At 37.5% G+C, this 18,388-nt stretch overlaps 1 protein-coding gene across 3 annotated transcripts in view; it reads left to right on the top strand.

Moving 5' to 3' along the window:
* The window catches only part of LOC5570610 (proline-rich protein 36), a 190,538-nt gene extending 172,855 nt beyond the window's left edge, over window positions 1-17,683 (top strand). For 2 of the 3 annotated variants that reach the window (XM_021853690.1, XM_021853685.1), the window contains one exon: window positions 12,418-17,683. In XM_021853690.1, coding sequence (XP_021709382.1) covers window positions 12,436-16,563 — 4,128 coding nt within the window. In that variant the 5' untranslated portion in view covers window positions 12,418-12,435 and the 3' untranslated portion in view covers window positions 16,564-17,683. Of the gene's footprint in view, window positions 1-12,174; window positions 12,293-12,417 lie in introns of those variants that run through there. The other variant, XM_001653224.2, reaches the window with a different exon arrangement.
* The last annotated feature ends 705 nt before the right edge of the window (window positions 17,684-18,388 follow it).

Raw genomic sequence — 18,388 nt, 5'->3', positions numbered from 1 at the left:
GCAGTCTTTGTTCAGTTGGCAACAAAATGGGATAGAGGGGATTTTGACCGACATTCTCCGGCAGGTGTCAAAGAAATGGTAGCTAAAAGAGATGAAAATGAGTCGTGAATTATTAAAATAATGTAGTCAACACATTGATGTCCAATCACTACTCGTTATGCTCGCATTTGTAACGAATTGAGTTCGCGAATAGTAAAGGTCCAAACGCAATGATAGCGGAACGGCAACGGAATACAGAACCGGTTCGCCAACATGAATCACACCATCTCGACTGAGCTGTCAATGAATGAAGGTGATCCAACACTGAGTCGACTAGCATACTATAGTTCATACTGGCAAACCGGTTCCGCTTTTCGTTGCCGTTCCTCTGTCATTGCGTTTGGGCCTTAATCGATTTTGTGGAGCAGGTTGCAAAGACATCAACCATGTATGTACCTTGATTACATGTTTCTTGTATACAAGTTTTGGAAGCATAATAATTCATAAAAATGCGTCCCCACAAGCTTGATACAGATGTTTAGAAACAAATTGGCTACTTTATAGTAATCTCATGGGAACTCAAAAATGGTCATTTGTAGGATTAATCAAATGCAGGGAACATGGTTCCCAACTCAATCGTTTCTCAAAAGATTCACACTAATGCGTTTTTCTTAAAATTCTTCGATGTAGTGGCCACATTATAGACGATTCCGGAAACTATCAGTAAGTTAAAATTTACCTACCTCCAGGGGCACAAACGTACAGCACCATTTTCAACCGGCATGACCCAGTGACCCACCGGAATAATTCCGTTGACAGCAACATTCCATTGGCCATTTTCAGAAACTAGATATGTGTACGATTATACGGACAATATATAATTTAATCCCGTTAAGTTTTCACTGAGTGGTGAGAGTTTTAGTTTTTATTCCTGCACTCAGGCCTATACGAGTTAATAAAAGCTCCACTGCGAACTTTTTCAGAACTCCGGAATGTTGGTTTCTTGAGTCTAGTTAGCTGAGCTTCTTGAGGTACTTGAGTCTTGTTAGTTCTTATCCCAGTACTAAAAAATTGATTAAATTTTAGTCAAGAATGAATTCCACTCCTAATTTATTGCACGGACTTTTGATAAATTTTAAAAATGTTTTTAATTTCCTCACTTTTTATAATATAAACTCCAGGTTTTTGAAGACAAACAAACATACAGATATGTATGCATATTGAGATCAATTAAAAAACTGATAAATGCAAAATTGTTTTAATGTTTTGAAAAATCTTTTAGTTGGCTCAGCATTTAGCCAAAGTTTATGACCTTTATAGAGCACGTGAGTTTGCGGGGAAGCAATTTTTTAGTTTTTAATGATCACAGGTAAAAATCTTGGGAAATGTTAAGGGAGATCGAGGTTCTATTGCTAAGCTAAAAAATCACAAACATTCTTCTACAATCTGAAAACGCTTCAATATCTGCAATGCTGATTTGCATTCGAAAAACTGCTAATGATAGTCGCAATGCTTCTTACTGCGACTCGCACTGAAAGACCTTTCTGTTCGTAGAAAAACTTGAAAACGTATGTAAGGAACAGCCCACACGAAGAGTGTTTGAAGGCTATCACGCTAATGTATGTGCGTGCATCCAAATGTAGCTTGGATAAACTTTCGAACAAACTATGAAAAATGTGGATTTAAACGACCTCAGAACATTGTAATCCCGAAGATTTTTCCATACCCAACAAACGTATTTCGGAAAACTTATGGAAAATTTTACCATGTACAACAGATTTCCTTACAATACGTTTTACATTCATATTAAATAGATTCCCAGAGTGGACGAGAAAAGCTTAATTTTGCATAAGGCCTTACGTTTATTCTTTAATGTTAATCTAGCAATATTTTTATTTTCTCTGTTCGACATTTTTTGCGCTCGTTTTACTTTCCCAAAACACATGATCTTCAAGTTCACAAAACCCCGCCTAGAGCCAAATCCTGGTTGCGCTACTGTTCGAATATAAATATCTTTTATATTATGACGTGGGCGAACATTCGAGGCAAGGAATGTAAATAATCTCACCCCATCGTTGACGTTTTGAAAGCTCCAATCACTTATATGTTGAGCTCGATAACTTCATAATCAAATTAGATGGTATGTTTCCATATCCTCTATCGTAAGGAGGAAATATAAAATAAAAAATATGTCCAAAAATAAAACTGAGTGCAGACAGATAAAATTAATCAACTGATAAAAAAAAACATAATTAGTTTTAATATTCGAAATAAAAACTATCACACAACATAACATGATATGACGATTTTCGCATTTGTTATGGGCCATATGTGTAGGCGGCACATTATCGCAGCAAAATGCTGCATATTTCGAACTGATGTAGTAGTTTACGTAACAAGTTGCAGAATGACAATATTACAGCACAAATCGTATATTTGTCCAACGAGGATTGCCGAGTCGGATAACTACGACGGGTGCTGTAAAAATCGAGTTCTGTTACGTATTGCTCCGAAATCATCACCATATCATATGGTGCTGCATGCACCATTATATTGAAAATTTACGAAAATGATTGGATAATGATTCATTACACAACTTAAAACAGTGTCATAATGAAAAAGCATCTGTTAATAGTAATTACGCAACTGATTTCGAGTTTTTTTTGTATATTTAAAATCAATTTTCTCAATTTACAAAAATTACGTTCTCACAGTTTTTGCAGCAAAAGTTACATTATGGCCTTTCGAATGCCGCATAAAGAAAAATTGTATCAACCCAACTCCATGAGTTATGGGCATCTAAAGATTTCATAGTTTTCCTTTTAAATTTGCTTATAACGTCAAAATTACAAGATTTCTGTTTCTGTTTCTGTTCGGGATGAACCACTGCGACCAGTTTTCTTTGATCTTTTGTGGTATACCCGTGTCCTTTGTTTAGTGCATGTCGTTCTACTCCATTACTATTGAGAAATAATGAAGTAGTCGTTTTTTATACAAATATCATTATATACCATTTTGCATAGCATAGAAAAAGATACCGCTATTTATACCTTTTGGAGAAAACAGTTTGTCACCATTAAACTCTCAAAAGCGCGCCCCTTAATCAGGTTCGACCACTAAGCTGGTTGAATGATACTGATTTTGACCATACATCGGTACTCTAGCGTATCGAATTATTGCTTCTTCTTATAAGGTTCAAAGTCGTTTTTTGAAACTGTGAACAGGTTTCATCCCATGCAACATTTAGATTCCTTGAAACAAAAAGCTTATTTTAGAAGTTAAGAGGTCTGCTACTCCACTGATTCGGAGTTGTTTCCCTCCTAGATATCGAAAGATAAACTCTTGAACTCGGAAAGAAATTGTTTCATGAGTTGAAACCAACCTCAGATGCTGATTGAGCCATTTTTTCACTTCGACCTCCTCATCATCTAGGACAAATAGGTGGGTCTTAGTACCTTGTTACTCTCTTATACTCTTCCGACCCTAACTTATAAGTATTCACAAGAACAGATACAACAAGAGTACAATATGGTAGATCTTACCCCGTAACGCACCTCGAAAAGGTGATCTACCCGCGTTACGGGCAATTACAAGATTTACAAACTTGTGATGTTCAGCAAAAATGTGTATCATTACTTCATCTGCAACTCTTATGGAAACCACATTCACGTAGATCTGAAAATAAAAAAGTAAGACCAAAACAACTGATTTTTCGGGTCCACCCTAAGTTAAAACTTTCAATATCACTTAACTTAGCTAAAATGAAGAGTTAGATCAAAAGTGTCTTCGACAAAGTTGTCCAAAATAACTTTTTCTAGTGCAGCCACAAATTTCATCAAACAACAAAGTTTGTTCACAATTTAAACTTAAATAAGGGCCACCCTATTCAACTTTTTTCTTAGAAGATGCTAAATTCAATTACGAATAACTTCTCTGAAGGGGCGGTCTATCAATTACGTAAGACCATTTTGGCAGTTTTAAGACCCCTCCCTCCCCCCATAGTAAGATTTTTTTTTGCATGAAAATTGAAAATAGTTTGTATGCCGCGTAAGAAATCTCAAAACCCTCCTCCCCCCCATAAATCCTTACGTAATTAATGGGTGACCCCTGAAGACATCAAACGTCCAAAATCGACGAGAACAGAGAAAACACTTTTTTCCGGCAAAATTGTCGATTAAGACCATTGTTCACGGGCCTTTAATTTTCATAGAAGAACTGCTAAAGAGCTTCCGAGTCAGCTGATTTGAACCATCCCGTGAAAAGGTCTATGTAAAGCCTAGACAATCGCTACACTGAACAAAATCTCCCGCCTGAAATTGAATGATTTTTGAACAACTCGATTCGCAGGTACCTCCCTCCATCCTCGGCTGCGGTCCACACTCGCCAGATCTTGCAGCACCTGGTCAGCCCACCGTGCCCGCTGCGCTCCTCGCCTTCTTGTACCTGCAGGATCCGAAGCGAACACAATTTTTGCAGGGTTGTTGTCCGCCATTCTTACAACATGACCCGCCCAACGCATTCTTCCAGCTTTTGCTACCTTCAGGATGCTAGGTTCGCCGTAGAGTGCAGCGAGCTCGTGGTTCATCCTTCGCCGCCACACAACGTTTTCCTGCACACCGCCAAAGATAGTCCTAAGTACCCGACGTTCGAAGACTCCGTGTGCTTGCAGGTCCTCCTCAAGCATCGTCCACGTTTCATGCCCGTAACGGACCACCGGTCTAATCAGCGTTTTGTACATGGTACCGTTTTGACTCGAAATTCGGACACTTAAGCACCGGGTTAACTTTAAGGCTCAAGAATCCATCATTCAATCATCAGCAATCATCAGAAATGAAAAACAAGTTTTTTCGTTCAAATTTAAAGATATCTTTGTGAAATGTAATGATGGATTTTCATAAATATTGCTTGAATTTTGAGCAAAAAAACTGGTTTTTAAAACGATGATGGTTATTTTCCTCTTAAGCACCATTTTTAAAATTCGTGATATTTATTTCCTTGAGTTTCTGTGATTTATTATGAAGTTAAATGTTTGATTTTTGGCATGGTGTAGTAAAAATAGCGATTTATTATGCAAAAATGTTTAAATATGCAAAAACATGAAATGTGTCTTGATTCGAAATCCGAACACTGTTAATAGGTAGCTTCGAATTCTTGACACTTTTGCTTCAATTTCTAAACACTTCTTTTTAAAGAAATATTCGCATATTTTGTATATAATTCAATACACCAACTCTAAATTTCATAATTTTAAGCAGTTTACTATATATAATCACAAAAGTCCCGAGTCAGGAAAAACGCTGAAGCTCCCAAAAAGGCACAGAAAGTTATGGCAAAAATGTTTCATTCACCTTAAGCTAGCGCCTGGATTCGTAATGCAATGCAAGTTTGATTTTTGGTAATACTCCTCATTTAATGCACCGTAAATGAATGTGACACTATTTCTCCTTTATAATGTTCAAAATTTACTGTTCGTTGATTAACTAAACACGACAGCTCCCAATGATGTGGATTAATCTTAGTTTTCTTCTAATATTCATGTGCGTCCGGCTTTCAAACCAGTCAAATAATTTGTTTCTTAATCCGGACACCGAGTATTTATCACATTTAATCACATTAATTCGAGTGTTTTCGGTTATGTCAACTTCACATCAATAGGAACACAATAGTTGGCTCTTCATTTAAAACATAAACTGGTACAATAACACTATTTTAATTTCAATTCAAATCGAATCTTTTTTCAGCGGCAACTATAAAATACAGTTTAACAAGTACTAGAATGTGTGGAGTTTTGATACGCATTTTGTTTTTGTTTTTATTTTTTATATTATGCAGCCTACTGCGATATATTAGCAACTACAACATACAGTTAAAGTTGAAGAAGAGTTTTGTACATAAGTAACATAGAAAAAAATAAATTTATATTATTAAAAGTGTAAAAATAGTCATAGTCAGAGTCTATGAATGAAGAGTTGCGCGAAGAGTGAAACCAAATCTACCTATCGAACTGTCAAATTGTCTACCTATCGAGCAGACCAGCAAAACAGATAGGGGCTATTTTCGAAGACAAAGAAGAACAATCATTCAAAGAAGTCTCTTCGCGCAACTCTCTGTATATAGACTCTGGTCATAGTGTCCGGCTTTCGAAGCGTCCGGCAATTCGAAGCAAAACGGTACATTCGGTGCGAGGACGTATCTTTTTTGACCGCAGGTTCTTCTGGAGCCCATAGTAGGCTCGACTTCCACAGATGATGCGTCTCCGTATTTCACGGCTAACATTGTTGTCCGCCGTCAGCAAGGATCCGAGGTAAATTAATTCATCTACCACCTCGAAGGTATCCCCGTCAATCGTAACGCTGGTTCCTAGGCGAGCCCTGTCACGTTCGGTTCCTCCCACCAGCATGTACTTTGTTTTCGACGCATTCACCACCAGTCCGACTCTTGTTGCTTCGCGTTTCAGGCGGGTGTACATTTCTGCCACCGTTTCAAATGTTCTTCCGATTATTGCGCTGTTCCCACCAAATCGAACTGCACACTTTGGAAGTGTGACACTTATAAGTGTGACGGCAAAGTGCAACCTCGCGATCTGACAGCATTTTGACAAAGAGAAATGTCATGCAAAGCCACGTGTTACCAAATTTGCCTTTGTTTTACTCGGTTTTGTTTTGGTTTCCGATCTTCCACCACCACCGAAGGGCGAGCAAGGTTGCCAGTTATGCGATCTTTTTCGTTTATTCCATTGAAAAAGTTTGTTTTTGAATGAATTTGCGACATGATTTTTGGCAACTCCCTCAAGCAAGAAAAAAGTGTGATCAACGAAGTGCACTGAAAATCCATATTCCAAAGCAACCTGCAATATGTCTATGTCATCAGCAATGCAAACAAATTGACTGGATCTTGTGAAAATCGTGCCTCGGCTGTTAAACCCGGCTCTTCGCATGACACCCTCTAGCGCAATGTTGAACAATGTTGTCGTATGATATTGTGTATTTCTTTCACTACTGGACTGCGAAGTGCGGCCTCATAAGTGCGAAATTGTGAATAAAAGTGCGGGATTGCATTCAATCCTGTTGGTGTCTTCACAGCACTTATTCTTTGATTTACAATGAATATGTCCCCCGAAGACACCTACCCGATTTGATGCAATTGCGCACTTTTATTAGCGTTTCCGCACTTGTAAAAACTTCTGCGATAGTCCAGTGGTGAAAGAAATGCGCAATATTTCAGACAACGATTGGATGATTTCAGGTCTCGGTCATGGAAGTAAATAAAACCATTCATTAGGGACATGATATTCATGCTTGTTGTCACGATTCAACTATCTGTTTATTTTCATACAGATGTATACTGCAAATCAGAATTGGGGAAGATTCAAATATGATGTCTATCACTTTTCGGGATTTCTAGACCTCCCCTCGCCCCTCTGTCACGCTTTTTCCAATACCTAATATATGTACTGTCACACTTTCATATACAAAAAGAAACCCCCACCCAAAAGTTGGATGACCCCTTAGATGATTTTTGTTCAATAGATGGTGTATGCATCATACTCTTTCATTATCATTCAAAATAAGGAATATGATGATTTGCATCCTTGTGAATTGCAAATCATTCAGTATGAGTTTGAAGCTTTCGTTCAGTGTACCTTGATGCATCATTACCCGGACACTTAAGCAACACCGTAAGTTCAAACGCTATTTTAAATATGTTTCTGCCACATCTAGTACAAATGTTATTGTTATTCACATACGTACACGTCTAAACTTTGAATCATTAACAAAAATATATTTAAAAATTCCAGTATAACATGTAAAACGTTAAAGTATTGTAGCATGTTGTGTTCTTAAATCCGGATACATGCACCAAAATGCCGGACTTTTTTGAATCGAAATCCAGACATAAGCGTTTGGGTAGACAATACATATGAAAAACTAATAAAAGACACATAACTTCACCCTAAAATCTTCTATATAATATATGAAAGACCAACAAGTTGAGTAAAATTACAATTGTTTTACCCACACCCCATGCCAACAGCCTGTATTTTAGTTTCACTGAATTGATCTTCAATTTCTTGGGTAAATTCATTGTCTGGTAACTAGTTTCACTTTTTTTTATGTTATTATATGGTTTCGAATCAATTCAGATTAAAATATTTTTCAAAAGCTCAATAAATATAAGGTTTTTACAATTTTACAATACGTCCGGTTTAGTGATCACTAGCCTATAAATCCGAACAGCGTTCGAGGCAGCTTATTTTCACACCACAAATGCTTATTTTCACAAGTTTTCCCCCTCTTTCGTGCACTACATTTCACTCTTTTTAGAGACGTACAATATCCAAATTAAATGACTAAGTAGCTTCATCTTAAGTCGGAGAAGCTGACGTTCTTGTTGTAAACTTCACTATTGGATTTAAAGCTTTGGAGGAACGACGTTGAACTGGTGTTAGGGGAAGTGATGGCAAAATGAACAGAGGTGGTAAAATGAACATCGTGCCTTCAGCCAAGAAAAATCGAATTTAAATGAATTCCTATCACTCACGGACGATCTAGAGCATAAATCTGAGTGTTCGGGTCAATACGGAGGTCAATTGAAATAAAAATATCATAGAAAACTGAGGTTTTAAACGTTTGGAAATTAGAACTGATGTAACTTTTAGCTTGTAGGCCTTGAGGTTTTTCAGTGATGTAAATATCGTTATTATATGACGTCAAACTTAATGCTTTTAGATTTCGTATACCTTAATGCTTTTAGATTTTCGGATACGCAATGAAAATTTTAAAAAATATTTGTTTTGCTCACGATTTTTGCATGATGTTCATTTTACCACCAACAGCTGTTCATTTTACCCACTGTTGGCGACGCCGCCCCTCATTTGGCAACCTTGCTGTCTAATAACGGCAGCCGTTGTCTACAACCGACGATACGAAGTGTCAGGGAAAAGAAAGGTTGTCAAACGAATAAGAACAAATGAATAACGTGGAGTGAACGACATGAAGTTTATTCTTTATCATAAATTGATTATATTTTCTAAGTATAACTATCACTTGCTATAAAAAAAACTTACTTATAATTGGTGAACAATAAGTTTAGCTAGTAAGTTGCTGGGTTTGGATGTGACAGTGAATTAATTCGAGAGATGCGATGATATGTAGATGTACGAATTTACCACAATTGAATTGAGGTTAGATGGTGAATAAGTTGATAAACAATGAATTTTCTAAAGATTAAACTATGTTTCCATAGACATCCCAGAAGTCACCTACAACTTAAATAAGTGCCAACTTGATAAATTTATCGCGTAAATTTATAAGTAAGACCTTCAGCTACTTATATGCTATTAATTCAAGACAAATTGCACTATGTAATTTCTTATAGATCTCCTATATACCAAAAAACCGTTTGTTCGAGGAATGGTTAGTTTTAATGATAAAACCGTATTTGTAAGTTTGGTTTAGATTAGTACATTCAACTTTTCTAAAATAAATCTATATTCTAGCTTAAGGCGAAGTAGGCGGTCATTGAAATTCGTACGTGTCGTTAATGATTGTTGCTAATTCATCTCACGATTTCGAATCAAAGAAAATCAGTTGGTTTTGCACTGACATAGCTGAAAAAGTATCAGCATACTTTATGCATGTTAGCGCGTACAGTGATTCTTTTTCAAGTCAATATAAACTATCAAGACTGAGTTTTATCACTTTGAAATGCATGCTGAAAAGTCATCATTGTTGCCAAAATGAATGACCAGCTACTTAGCCTTAAAGCATCACGCTAATAGAATCGGTGTTTTGATTCATTCCCGAACACCCACATAGTGCAGGTAAAATGACCATTTACATCGTTTTTTGCTAGCGATAAAAATATGTAAAAATTAAGCTATTTTGGTCTGCATTTGTGTTGTTGCTATACATAGCATCCCTATTTTTGATGTTGTGTGATAGAACTATACAAATTCCTCGTTTATCTATCAGAAACAGGATGATATCCTTAAGGTGTTCATTTTACCACCTCTTCCCCTACCTATTTGTTTTTATTTTTTTTATTTCTTTGGAAAGGATTACTAGATGCAACTATGAATTAAAAATGAAGAGCAATATGGAAAGCTATGAATATAACTTTTAAGTCTACATTTATTGTTTATTGTTTATTTATTGATTTCATATCTTATTTGATAAATACTATTAGAGTGTCCGGATATTGGGACGTCTGGATTTTGATTCACCACGGTACGCACGCGGTGAGCGATCATTGTCATATTCTGTTCAAGACTTGTTATGATAAACTGTTGTTGTGAGACAAAATTGTTGCCACAAAATTAGAAGAGGACGATGTATTTGTTGCTGCGTGTAGAACAGCAATTGATTCATAGAGCAAGACTCGTTGTATAAATGTACGACTCTTCATATTACAGCTTGTTTCCTAAAAAAACTATATTGAATTAGAGAGATGTCAGGTTGAAAAGCTTAAAAAGTCCATGTAAAAAGCATACATGATGTATGATGTAAATTGCTGTTTATTTATGTTTAACGATTACATGAATTTATTGAGTACGTTTCGTAAAAGTTCGTCAGAGCATATTTAGAATTGCATGCTGAGTGATTTAACACATTTTTATTTTCTATTTTCCTCTTATTTTTACAAAGTGAAGTATAAAAAATCCATTGGTTTTCATATATTTAATGAATACCTCCAAATAGTGAGAGTGTAATGTGCGCATCACTTGTTGACACTTATATAGGGAAAACTGCCCCCAAATTTTTCAACAATTGTTCGGGACCCCAAATAAAAACTTAATCTAGTTGGATTTATTCTAGTATGTATTTACACATAATAGAATGTTAAGGAAGAATTGTGCGAAAAAAAACTTCATGGAAAGGTTCTTAGAGGGATTCTTGAAAGATTCGTGGACTAACTGAATGAATTGAAGTGTTCAATTGGGTGTACCCTACGCAATTTCATGAACAATGTATTCTGAGAAAGTGGTTTTGAAATTCTTAGTTGAATGTATGTTGTCATCTTTGGCAAATTTCTTTAGAGATCTATGGTGCAGTATATAAACAAATTTTGCTAAACTTATTGAAGGAATTTGTGTATTTTAAAACAATGTTTTTGATAGAACATTTTAAGAATATCTGAAGAACGAGTACTTAAGATTGAACATGAAGAATTACTTTAAAAGTTCTTGGACACTACACACTTAAATTATTTTACGGATTCATGTGAAATCTCAACAGCTGAACGGTTCGGTAAAATGAATTAATGGAGTACGGTAAATTTTTACAGTATTCGGTAAAAAATCACCGGAATCCGTTAAATTCCGACGAGGTTACGGTGTTTTATTTCACCAAACTGTTCAGCTGTTGAGATTACGGTGAAATTCGCCGTAAGAGCTTAGTGTGTAAGCTACACACTTAGATTAAATTATTGGGGTCGGTAAAATTTTACTGGGTTTTAGAACCACCGAAAAAGTCAGTAAAATGAAAATTGTCGCCACGCGTAATTGAAAAGCAAATTTCAACATGTTTTAATTTTTACCGATAAATGATATAAAAAAAGCTCTCTGCAAAATTTCAGTAAAAAATCTCTATTTTTCGATTTCTGACATTTTTTTTAGTTTACTGACTTTTTTCGGTAGTTCCAAAACTCAGTTATTTTTACCGAACAGATTGAGTGTGTAAGTATCATGCAAAAATCGTTTATGTGTAAAAACGTTACTAAACTCTTGAGGTCACTACCCAAAACTTCGACAACGAAAGCAATGACAAAACATTGAACTTGACGCCGCGAAATAATCGGTTTGAAATAATCTTGACATGCTTGCCGTCAACAGCGATTGTGCATGCAATTGTTTTGTTTTTTCTCACTTTCGCTCTCGTCATAGCTGCGACAAGACAATTCTCATCATTCCCGCGCCACGATGCACAATGAACTTTTTCCTAAATTTTACGCCACCAGTTACCGCACACTCCAGCCGGCGAAAAGAGAAAACAATTGAACGTTAGTCCACGGATTCACATCGTCATCAGCAGGTGCTAGCAATCGCGGTTGAAATTCACACAAACTTGAATCAACCAACACGTGGCCACGCACGTAAAGACGCAATGAAAAGTCAGCTCTTGTATTTGCACGTCTGTGGTGAGTGCGAAGCAATCATATCGAATAATAAAGTTTAAACAAATTTCATGACGTGTGCATAAATTTGAAAAAAAAAAATGTTGATAGCTTTTTGATACCAAAACGTGTAGCCATGCGCTTGACCCGGATGAGATAAGAAGCGAAAAATGTTCATCAAGCATCACAGCACAGTAAGGTCGGGCATAAATGAAAAAACGTTGTGGTGCACGCTGTGTGCATAAAAAGCACGTCAATCTTTAAAAGCATTTGCGTAATGTTATAACATTGAGTAATATTGTAATATTTCTTGTTTCTTTTCAGGGCCTGCGACATCTAAGAATGGGGAAACGAAATCGGCTACTGCCGATAGGTATCGTCATCTGTTTGGTCCTTTACGCGGGATCCTCTGTAAAGGCGTTCAATTTCGACGATGATTTAGAGGACCTAATGGCAGAAGAATCAATCGTGGATGAAGAAGTCTACGGAGGCCCTATTTTGCCGTCGAACGTATTCAATGGTGGAAAACCATTTTACGTCGAGCGTGACCCTTCAACGGGAGCAATTGATTTCAACCATAAGAAAACTGTCAATCAAATTGACCTAGATGACAAAGGATCTTACGATACAAAGGACAGTCACGTCAGCGATACAAAAGATGTTATCGTCAGCCAATCTTCACCAAACTTTCACGATTTCCTAAATCTACCGGTGAAATACTCTTCCTCAAACTTCGTTTATCCGTTGATTTCAAGTTCATATGCCAATTTAAAATATCAAGGTAGCAACAAAGTGTCGAATCACAAGAACGCAACGTCCACTCCATCTACGACGACAGCTGCACCTAAATTCCAATTTACGCGTCCTCAGTACACAACTTCCAGGCTTAACACCACACGAAATCAACCAAGTCCTACTACCACCCAAGTGACACAACCATCTTCTCGTTATACTTATCCAACTACTTCAGGACGACCGATAACGACCACCACTACTACCACGACCACCGAAATACCGATGACAACCATTCCAGCTAAACAATTATTCACTAGATACCCTTACAAGAGTACTATCAAGAACAAATATTTGGAAACGACAGAACAGACACGTAAGAAGTTCTTCTTGCCTTCGACTCTTTCTATGCCGACCACGACTACTACACAACGACCTCAATCCACCGAACCAGAAACGACTCCTATCCGTTCTTCAACCTACTACTCGCCTTCTGTTAGACCGTGGTCCAGTCCATCGGCAACTCCACCTGTCACCACTACTCCTGAGCCAACCACTGTATCCCGTCCTGCAAACCCAATTCGTTTTGAGGAAACTCAACCTTTACCACCGGTAGAGGATGAAGCTCACAGGATGAAATATACCATACCAGCACTCAAATACGAGGGTAACCGTCCAGCACCATTCCGACCACTGCCACCAAGTCACATTATGTTGAACCGTAAGAATGAAACCAGCAACAAGATAGATCTGCCAAATGATCCAGCTGTAATGTCCCTTTCTGATATCTTTAACTCGCTCGGCTTGGATGACAAACAAGCTGCCGCTGAAGAGAAGGAAAATAATATCGTCTTCGAAACGACTATTGCTCAAACCACCGATCAAACAACGCCACCAGCAATTGTGCTGATTTCGGACCAACAAAAGCAGGAATCAATTCAAGAAGGTCCAAAAATTGAACAGTCCATTGACCTTACTGATCAATATGTGAAGTACGATATCCAGCAATCGAATGGCCATCGACCACAAAAACCGACCAATGATCAATACGACCATTATGAAGTTTATCAATCTAACGGACACCGTCCACAAAACCCTCCGAAAGATTCCAACTTTGGAAATCAATATGTCAAGTACGAGGTACAACAACCACAAATTAACATAGTCAAATACGGTACGGTTCCAAGCATGAATAGTGTTGTAATCAGTCCCAATCAACATTCGGCTACATTCGTCTTGGGATCTCAACAATCGGTAGGAAGTTCAAGTGATGGACATTTTGTGAGCTCAGTCTCGCAGGAACCTGCTTCTGCTGCTCTTAATGGCCATCCGACTGGCTATCAAATGGGGCAGGTGCTGGACGAACCAAACGAAAGCTCCAATGTGCAAGTTGGCACATCAGTGAACGTTCAAGTTAAGCCTCAAGATATAATCAAAACCACCAGCGTGCGATTTCCCAGTGAAAGCGACGACAAGTATGAGAATGCACCCATTATTAGTGGAACCCATAAGAGTGAAGTTTTGCCACCCAATGGACATTCTGCTCCTATTGGTGTTGGTCCAAACTCAATGGTTGTGTTCCCCAAGAACGATCAAATTGAAAGCACTCTTCATGAAGTTTCAAACAGAATCGTTTTCGATACACCAAATGCTGAAGCTTTGAACAAGAACGAAATTTCAAATTATCCCTCAGATCTACCAGAACAGCTAACTCCTCCTTCAAATCCGGACAACTCCCATCTCTCAAAACGTCCCCGACCCCCAATTCCTGCTCAAGGACCACCATTCATTTACAAAGAAATCCAACGTAGGCCATATCCAGGAGGAATTCGACCACCTCTACAGCTACCTAACATTTTACCCCAATTCAGACCGAACGCTAAAATATCACATGGTCATTCCCCTTACCATAAGGAAGCCGGTAATTTCAGAGTGCCTCCACCGCCACCAGCTAAAAGTCTCCCCGCTAATGGACCACCAAGAAAAGTTTTCGCTGATCCTTCAACAACACATGTTCAATCATCTACTCTAGCTATTCGTCGCGCACCAGGTCCAACTAGATTCATGAATCGCATCAATACCATGCGTCCACCTCAACAAATGGAAGGGCCCAATGAAAACCGCCGTTACTATCGTTTGCCTCCTCCAATGCTAAAAGATCGCGTATTTCACATCGCTCCCCCAAATCTAAAGCCACCTCCACCACCTGGCTCTTCCCCAGCTTCTAGATTTGCTGAAAGCTATGCTCCTCCCACACCTGAAAAAACTGTACCAAGCCGCAAAACTGAAGAATCCGAAAATAATGAATTCCAACGTGATCCTCCAACAATTCTGAAAAACACCATGACAGAAGATAAACCTCAGCGTCCTAAACTAGAACCCGTGGTAACTTTACAAATGCTTCAATCGAAAAAACAAACCGAACAATCGAAACATAAATTGCCATCGGGTCAAAAGCTAGACCTAGCTGTTGAGGGCCAACCTCCATCTTCTCCCGTACAGGCTGTTAGCACCGATGGAGCCCAACCAGTTTATGTAGTCTACCCTGTCAAGAGTACGCCTATGAATCTGGATTCCATTCATGCAGGAAGTAACATTGATCCCGTTGTGGTAGGACAACATGGAGAACAGTCACCTATTCCGCCACCACCCGCAAGAATTAGTCCAGGTAGTGAATATCAAAATACGCCATTTTCGATAGCTTCTCATTTCGAGCAGGAACCAATTCTTATGGCTAAGGATAAGAAAGCACTTCAAAAGGTTCATTTCCCATACAATATTGAAAAACCGGATCCACACACATTGATTGAGGTGGAAAACGAATCGAAATATCGCTTGCCGGAGATTATAGAAAAGAAACAGGATAGCATTTACAACATCGGCGAGGAACCAATCAGTAAGGAGCAACCAGAGGATTCCGTTATATCCAGCAAATTGCAACGTGTCACCGAAAGCACGCCGATTGCAATTGCCTACACACCGACAGAATCTACACAAAAGTACAACTACAACAAACATCCGAATTCTCCATATTATTCACCGTATGGTGAAACACAAACTGAAGTGTCCTATCTGAAGATGGATGATTTCGATGAATTCGGAAATCCAGCACATCGGTACGAACAAAACTTCCAAGCTCCATTCCAAGCCAGTATCAGTTTGGATCCAGTGAAAGTTACCAACCCATACGAAGGATGGGCGGTTGTGACATCTTCGCCCCAGGCACTTATCAAAGAACAGAACAAAATTGATCGGTCAGATGATCATCATTTCGAAGTAACCGATTTGTCTACAAAGAAACCTTCAGAAAAAGGAAGTTTTCAACCGGAATTACAAGGAGGTTTTCGACCTATCTACGCAGAAGATATTAAACTAAGCGAAATGATGAATCCGGACCCCCAATCAAGAAATGCATTCTTAATGGAGCGCGAAAGTGAACCCGAAATATCAATGAAACAAGAACAAAAACAGGAACAAGAGAAAGTTCAGGAACCCGAAAGGAAGCCTTTGTTTGATAGTTTGGAAGCATTTTTCGATAACTTGACTAAAGATTATGATGACAATACTGAGATGACTGGACTTGGTGATGACATGGATGATAGTACCGCCAAAATCAGCAACGAACTTGAGGGAAGAAGTAGTGATAATTCTATTACTGAAATGACAATAGACGAAGAAAACACAGAAGAGCCGTCTAGTGATAAGAGTGCAGAAAAAGAAAAGAGCGTGAAGGAATGAGTATAATACATTATTTTTCGATGGCTGAAAGTATTTTGGCACAAGTTTGTACCGAAACAAACAATTGCCAAACAAAAGCGACTATGCAAATAGTTGCTGATTTGGTAAAAAATGCATTTTGAGGTTACAGTGATAAAAAAAATCTCACATAGTAAAGCTAGATTTTACTAAAGAAAATCAACATCTTGAGTATCTAATGTTAAGTGCAAATCTTTGGGCGCGATTAAGCTTCCTGTACCCTTCATAATATTCTGAATTGTCATCCAATCCACACGTCTCTTACCAACAAATCTATTCGAATGCAAAGAAAAGAAGTATGTGCGTAAAATCATAAAAGAAGCTAGTCAGCTAAACTTAATATTAGATACTTGATAAACCAATTAACTAATAAACTGAATCAACAATTCCGAACCACCCTTCTCCAATACACTTGTACAGTTGTTATTATTTTCTAAATTACGCGTAATTTTAGACTGGTAATGATGTATAGAACACTGAACGAGAGAAAGCAAAATTATCGAAATAATAGATTTTAGGTAGACACTGCCAGAAGCATGAAACCGATAAGCAGCGCAATTATTAGGGTTTTTTGATACGGAATAAGAATAATGGACGCAAATAACACAGCATGGGCAAATCATGATTTGTGAACATGCGATCATCGCACTTCTTAACTAGATATCGTTGAAGCATCAATATAAGTAAAGAATTTGAGAGTAATGAGGTAAAATAAAAATAAAAATTTGTAGAAAAGTTAAAACTTTCACGCTCTCTTCTTTCTAGTGCTCGCACGCTACGGCATTCGATGCTCTTGAGCTTAATTGTAGGACCAGCACCATCGCGAAAATTGATGTTTGCAATTGTCGGTATCGAAAACACACGAATCATTGTGAGAACATAATTTATACTTTATTGGGGCTTAGTATGTAATTATTTAGCTAAGACCAGGAAACTCCTATTTATTTATCTATTTATTGAAAAACTATCCACTGGAATGATTTAGGGACGAAATCTTTGTTGAGGCATCAAGATCAGTATCATTAACTTACCTCATTAGTAAACTGAAAACCCAGAAGACGATTTGTAGGTTTTATTGAAAATAAAATGGTAATAAAATAAAGCTACCCTTTCAAATTTTGTATCACATCCAATTACTACTTCTGTATTATTTTTTCATTAATTTTCGTTCCTACCAGCATTACTGCGAGCAAGCGAATTCAAAACGGATCATTTTTTGTCTCAAGAATCAATTTGAGATTGCTGAATCCATTGCCGTTTTCAAAAAAAAATCAGCATGTCTAATTTTTGAGAAATTGGCTATTGAAAATGCATTATTTTTTTTTTGTTGTATTATTCAACAATTCTAGTATACTTGCATGTAAGTTTACCAGCTTTTATGGCGAATTGTTTGCTAAAATTACCATAAAAATTTAACTTTATGTGTTGAAAAATACATATCAGCAAACTTCATAATACCTTCGATGCCCAAAAGTTATTGTTGATGATTTAAAAAACCTTTGTATCTTGTCATACACTAGAAACGAAGAGTTGTACAACGCATTTACTCACAATAAAGTTGTAGAAAGATAGCTTCGAGAATGTTTACATCTGCACTAATTGTTAGTTGGGAACTTTGTATAGAAACGATAAATTTAATCAAAACTTAATCGTGCAATTAAACCAAACTTTATCATTATTGAAAGTCCTATTCTGCATGCTTAGTGCATTACAGCAACTTTAACGGTGCGCAACTAAACTAAATTACATTGCGCAGTTTCATTACGCTGAACAGTAGCGGGCGCTACTAACCGGGGTAGCAAAAAGA

The sequence above is a fragment of the Aedes aegypti genome, chromosome 1, assembly GCF_002204515.2.
Source record: "Aedes aegypti strain LVP_AGWG chromosome 1, AaegL5.0 Primary Assembly, whole genome shotgun sequence".
Lineage (NCBI taxonomy): Eukaryota > Metazoa > Arthropoda > Insecta > Diptera > Culicidae > Aedes > Aedes aegypti.
Note: the sequence above shows the minus strand (reverse complement) of the source record. Positions and strands in the feature narration are given on the sequence as shown.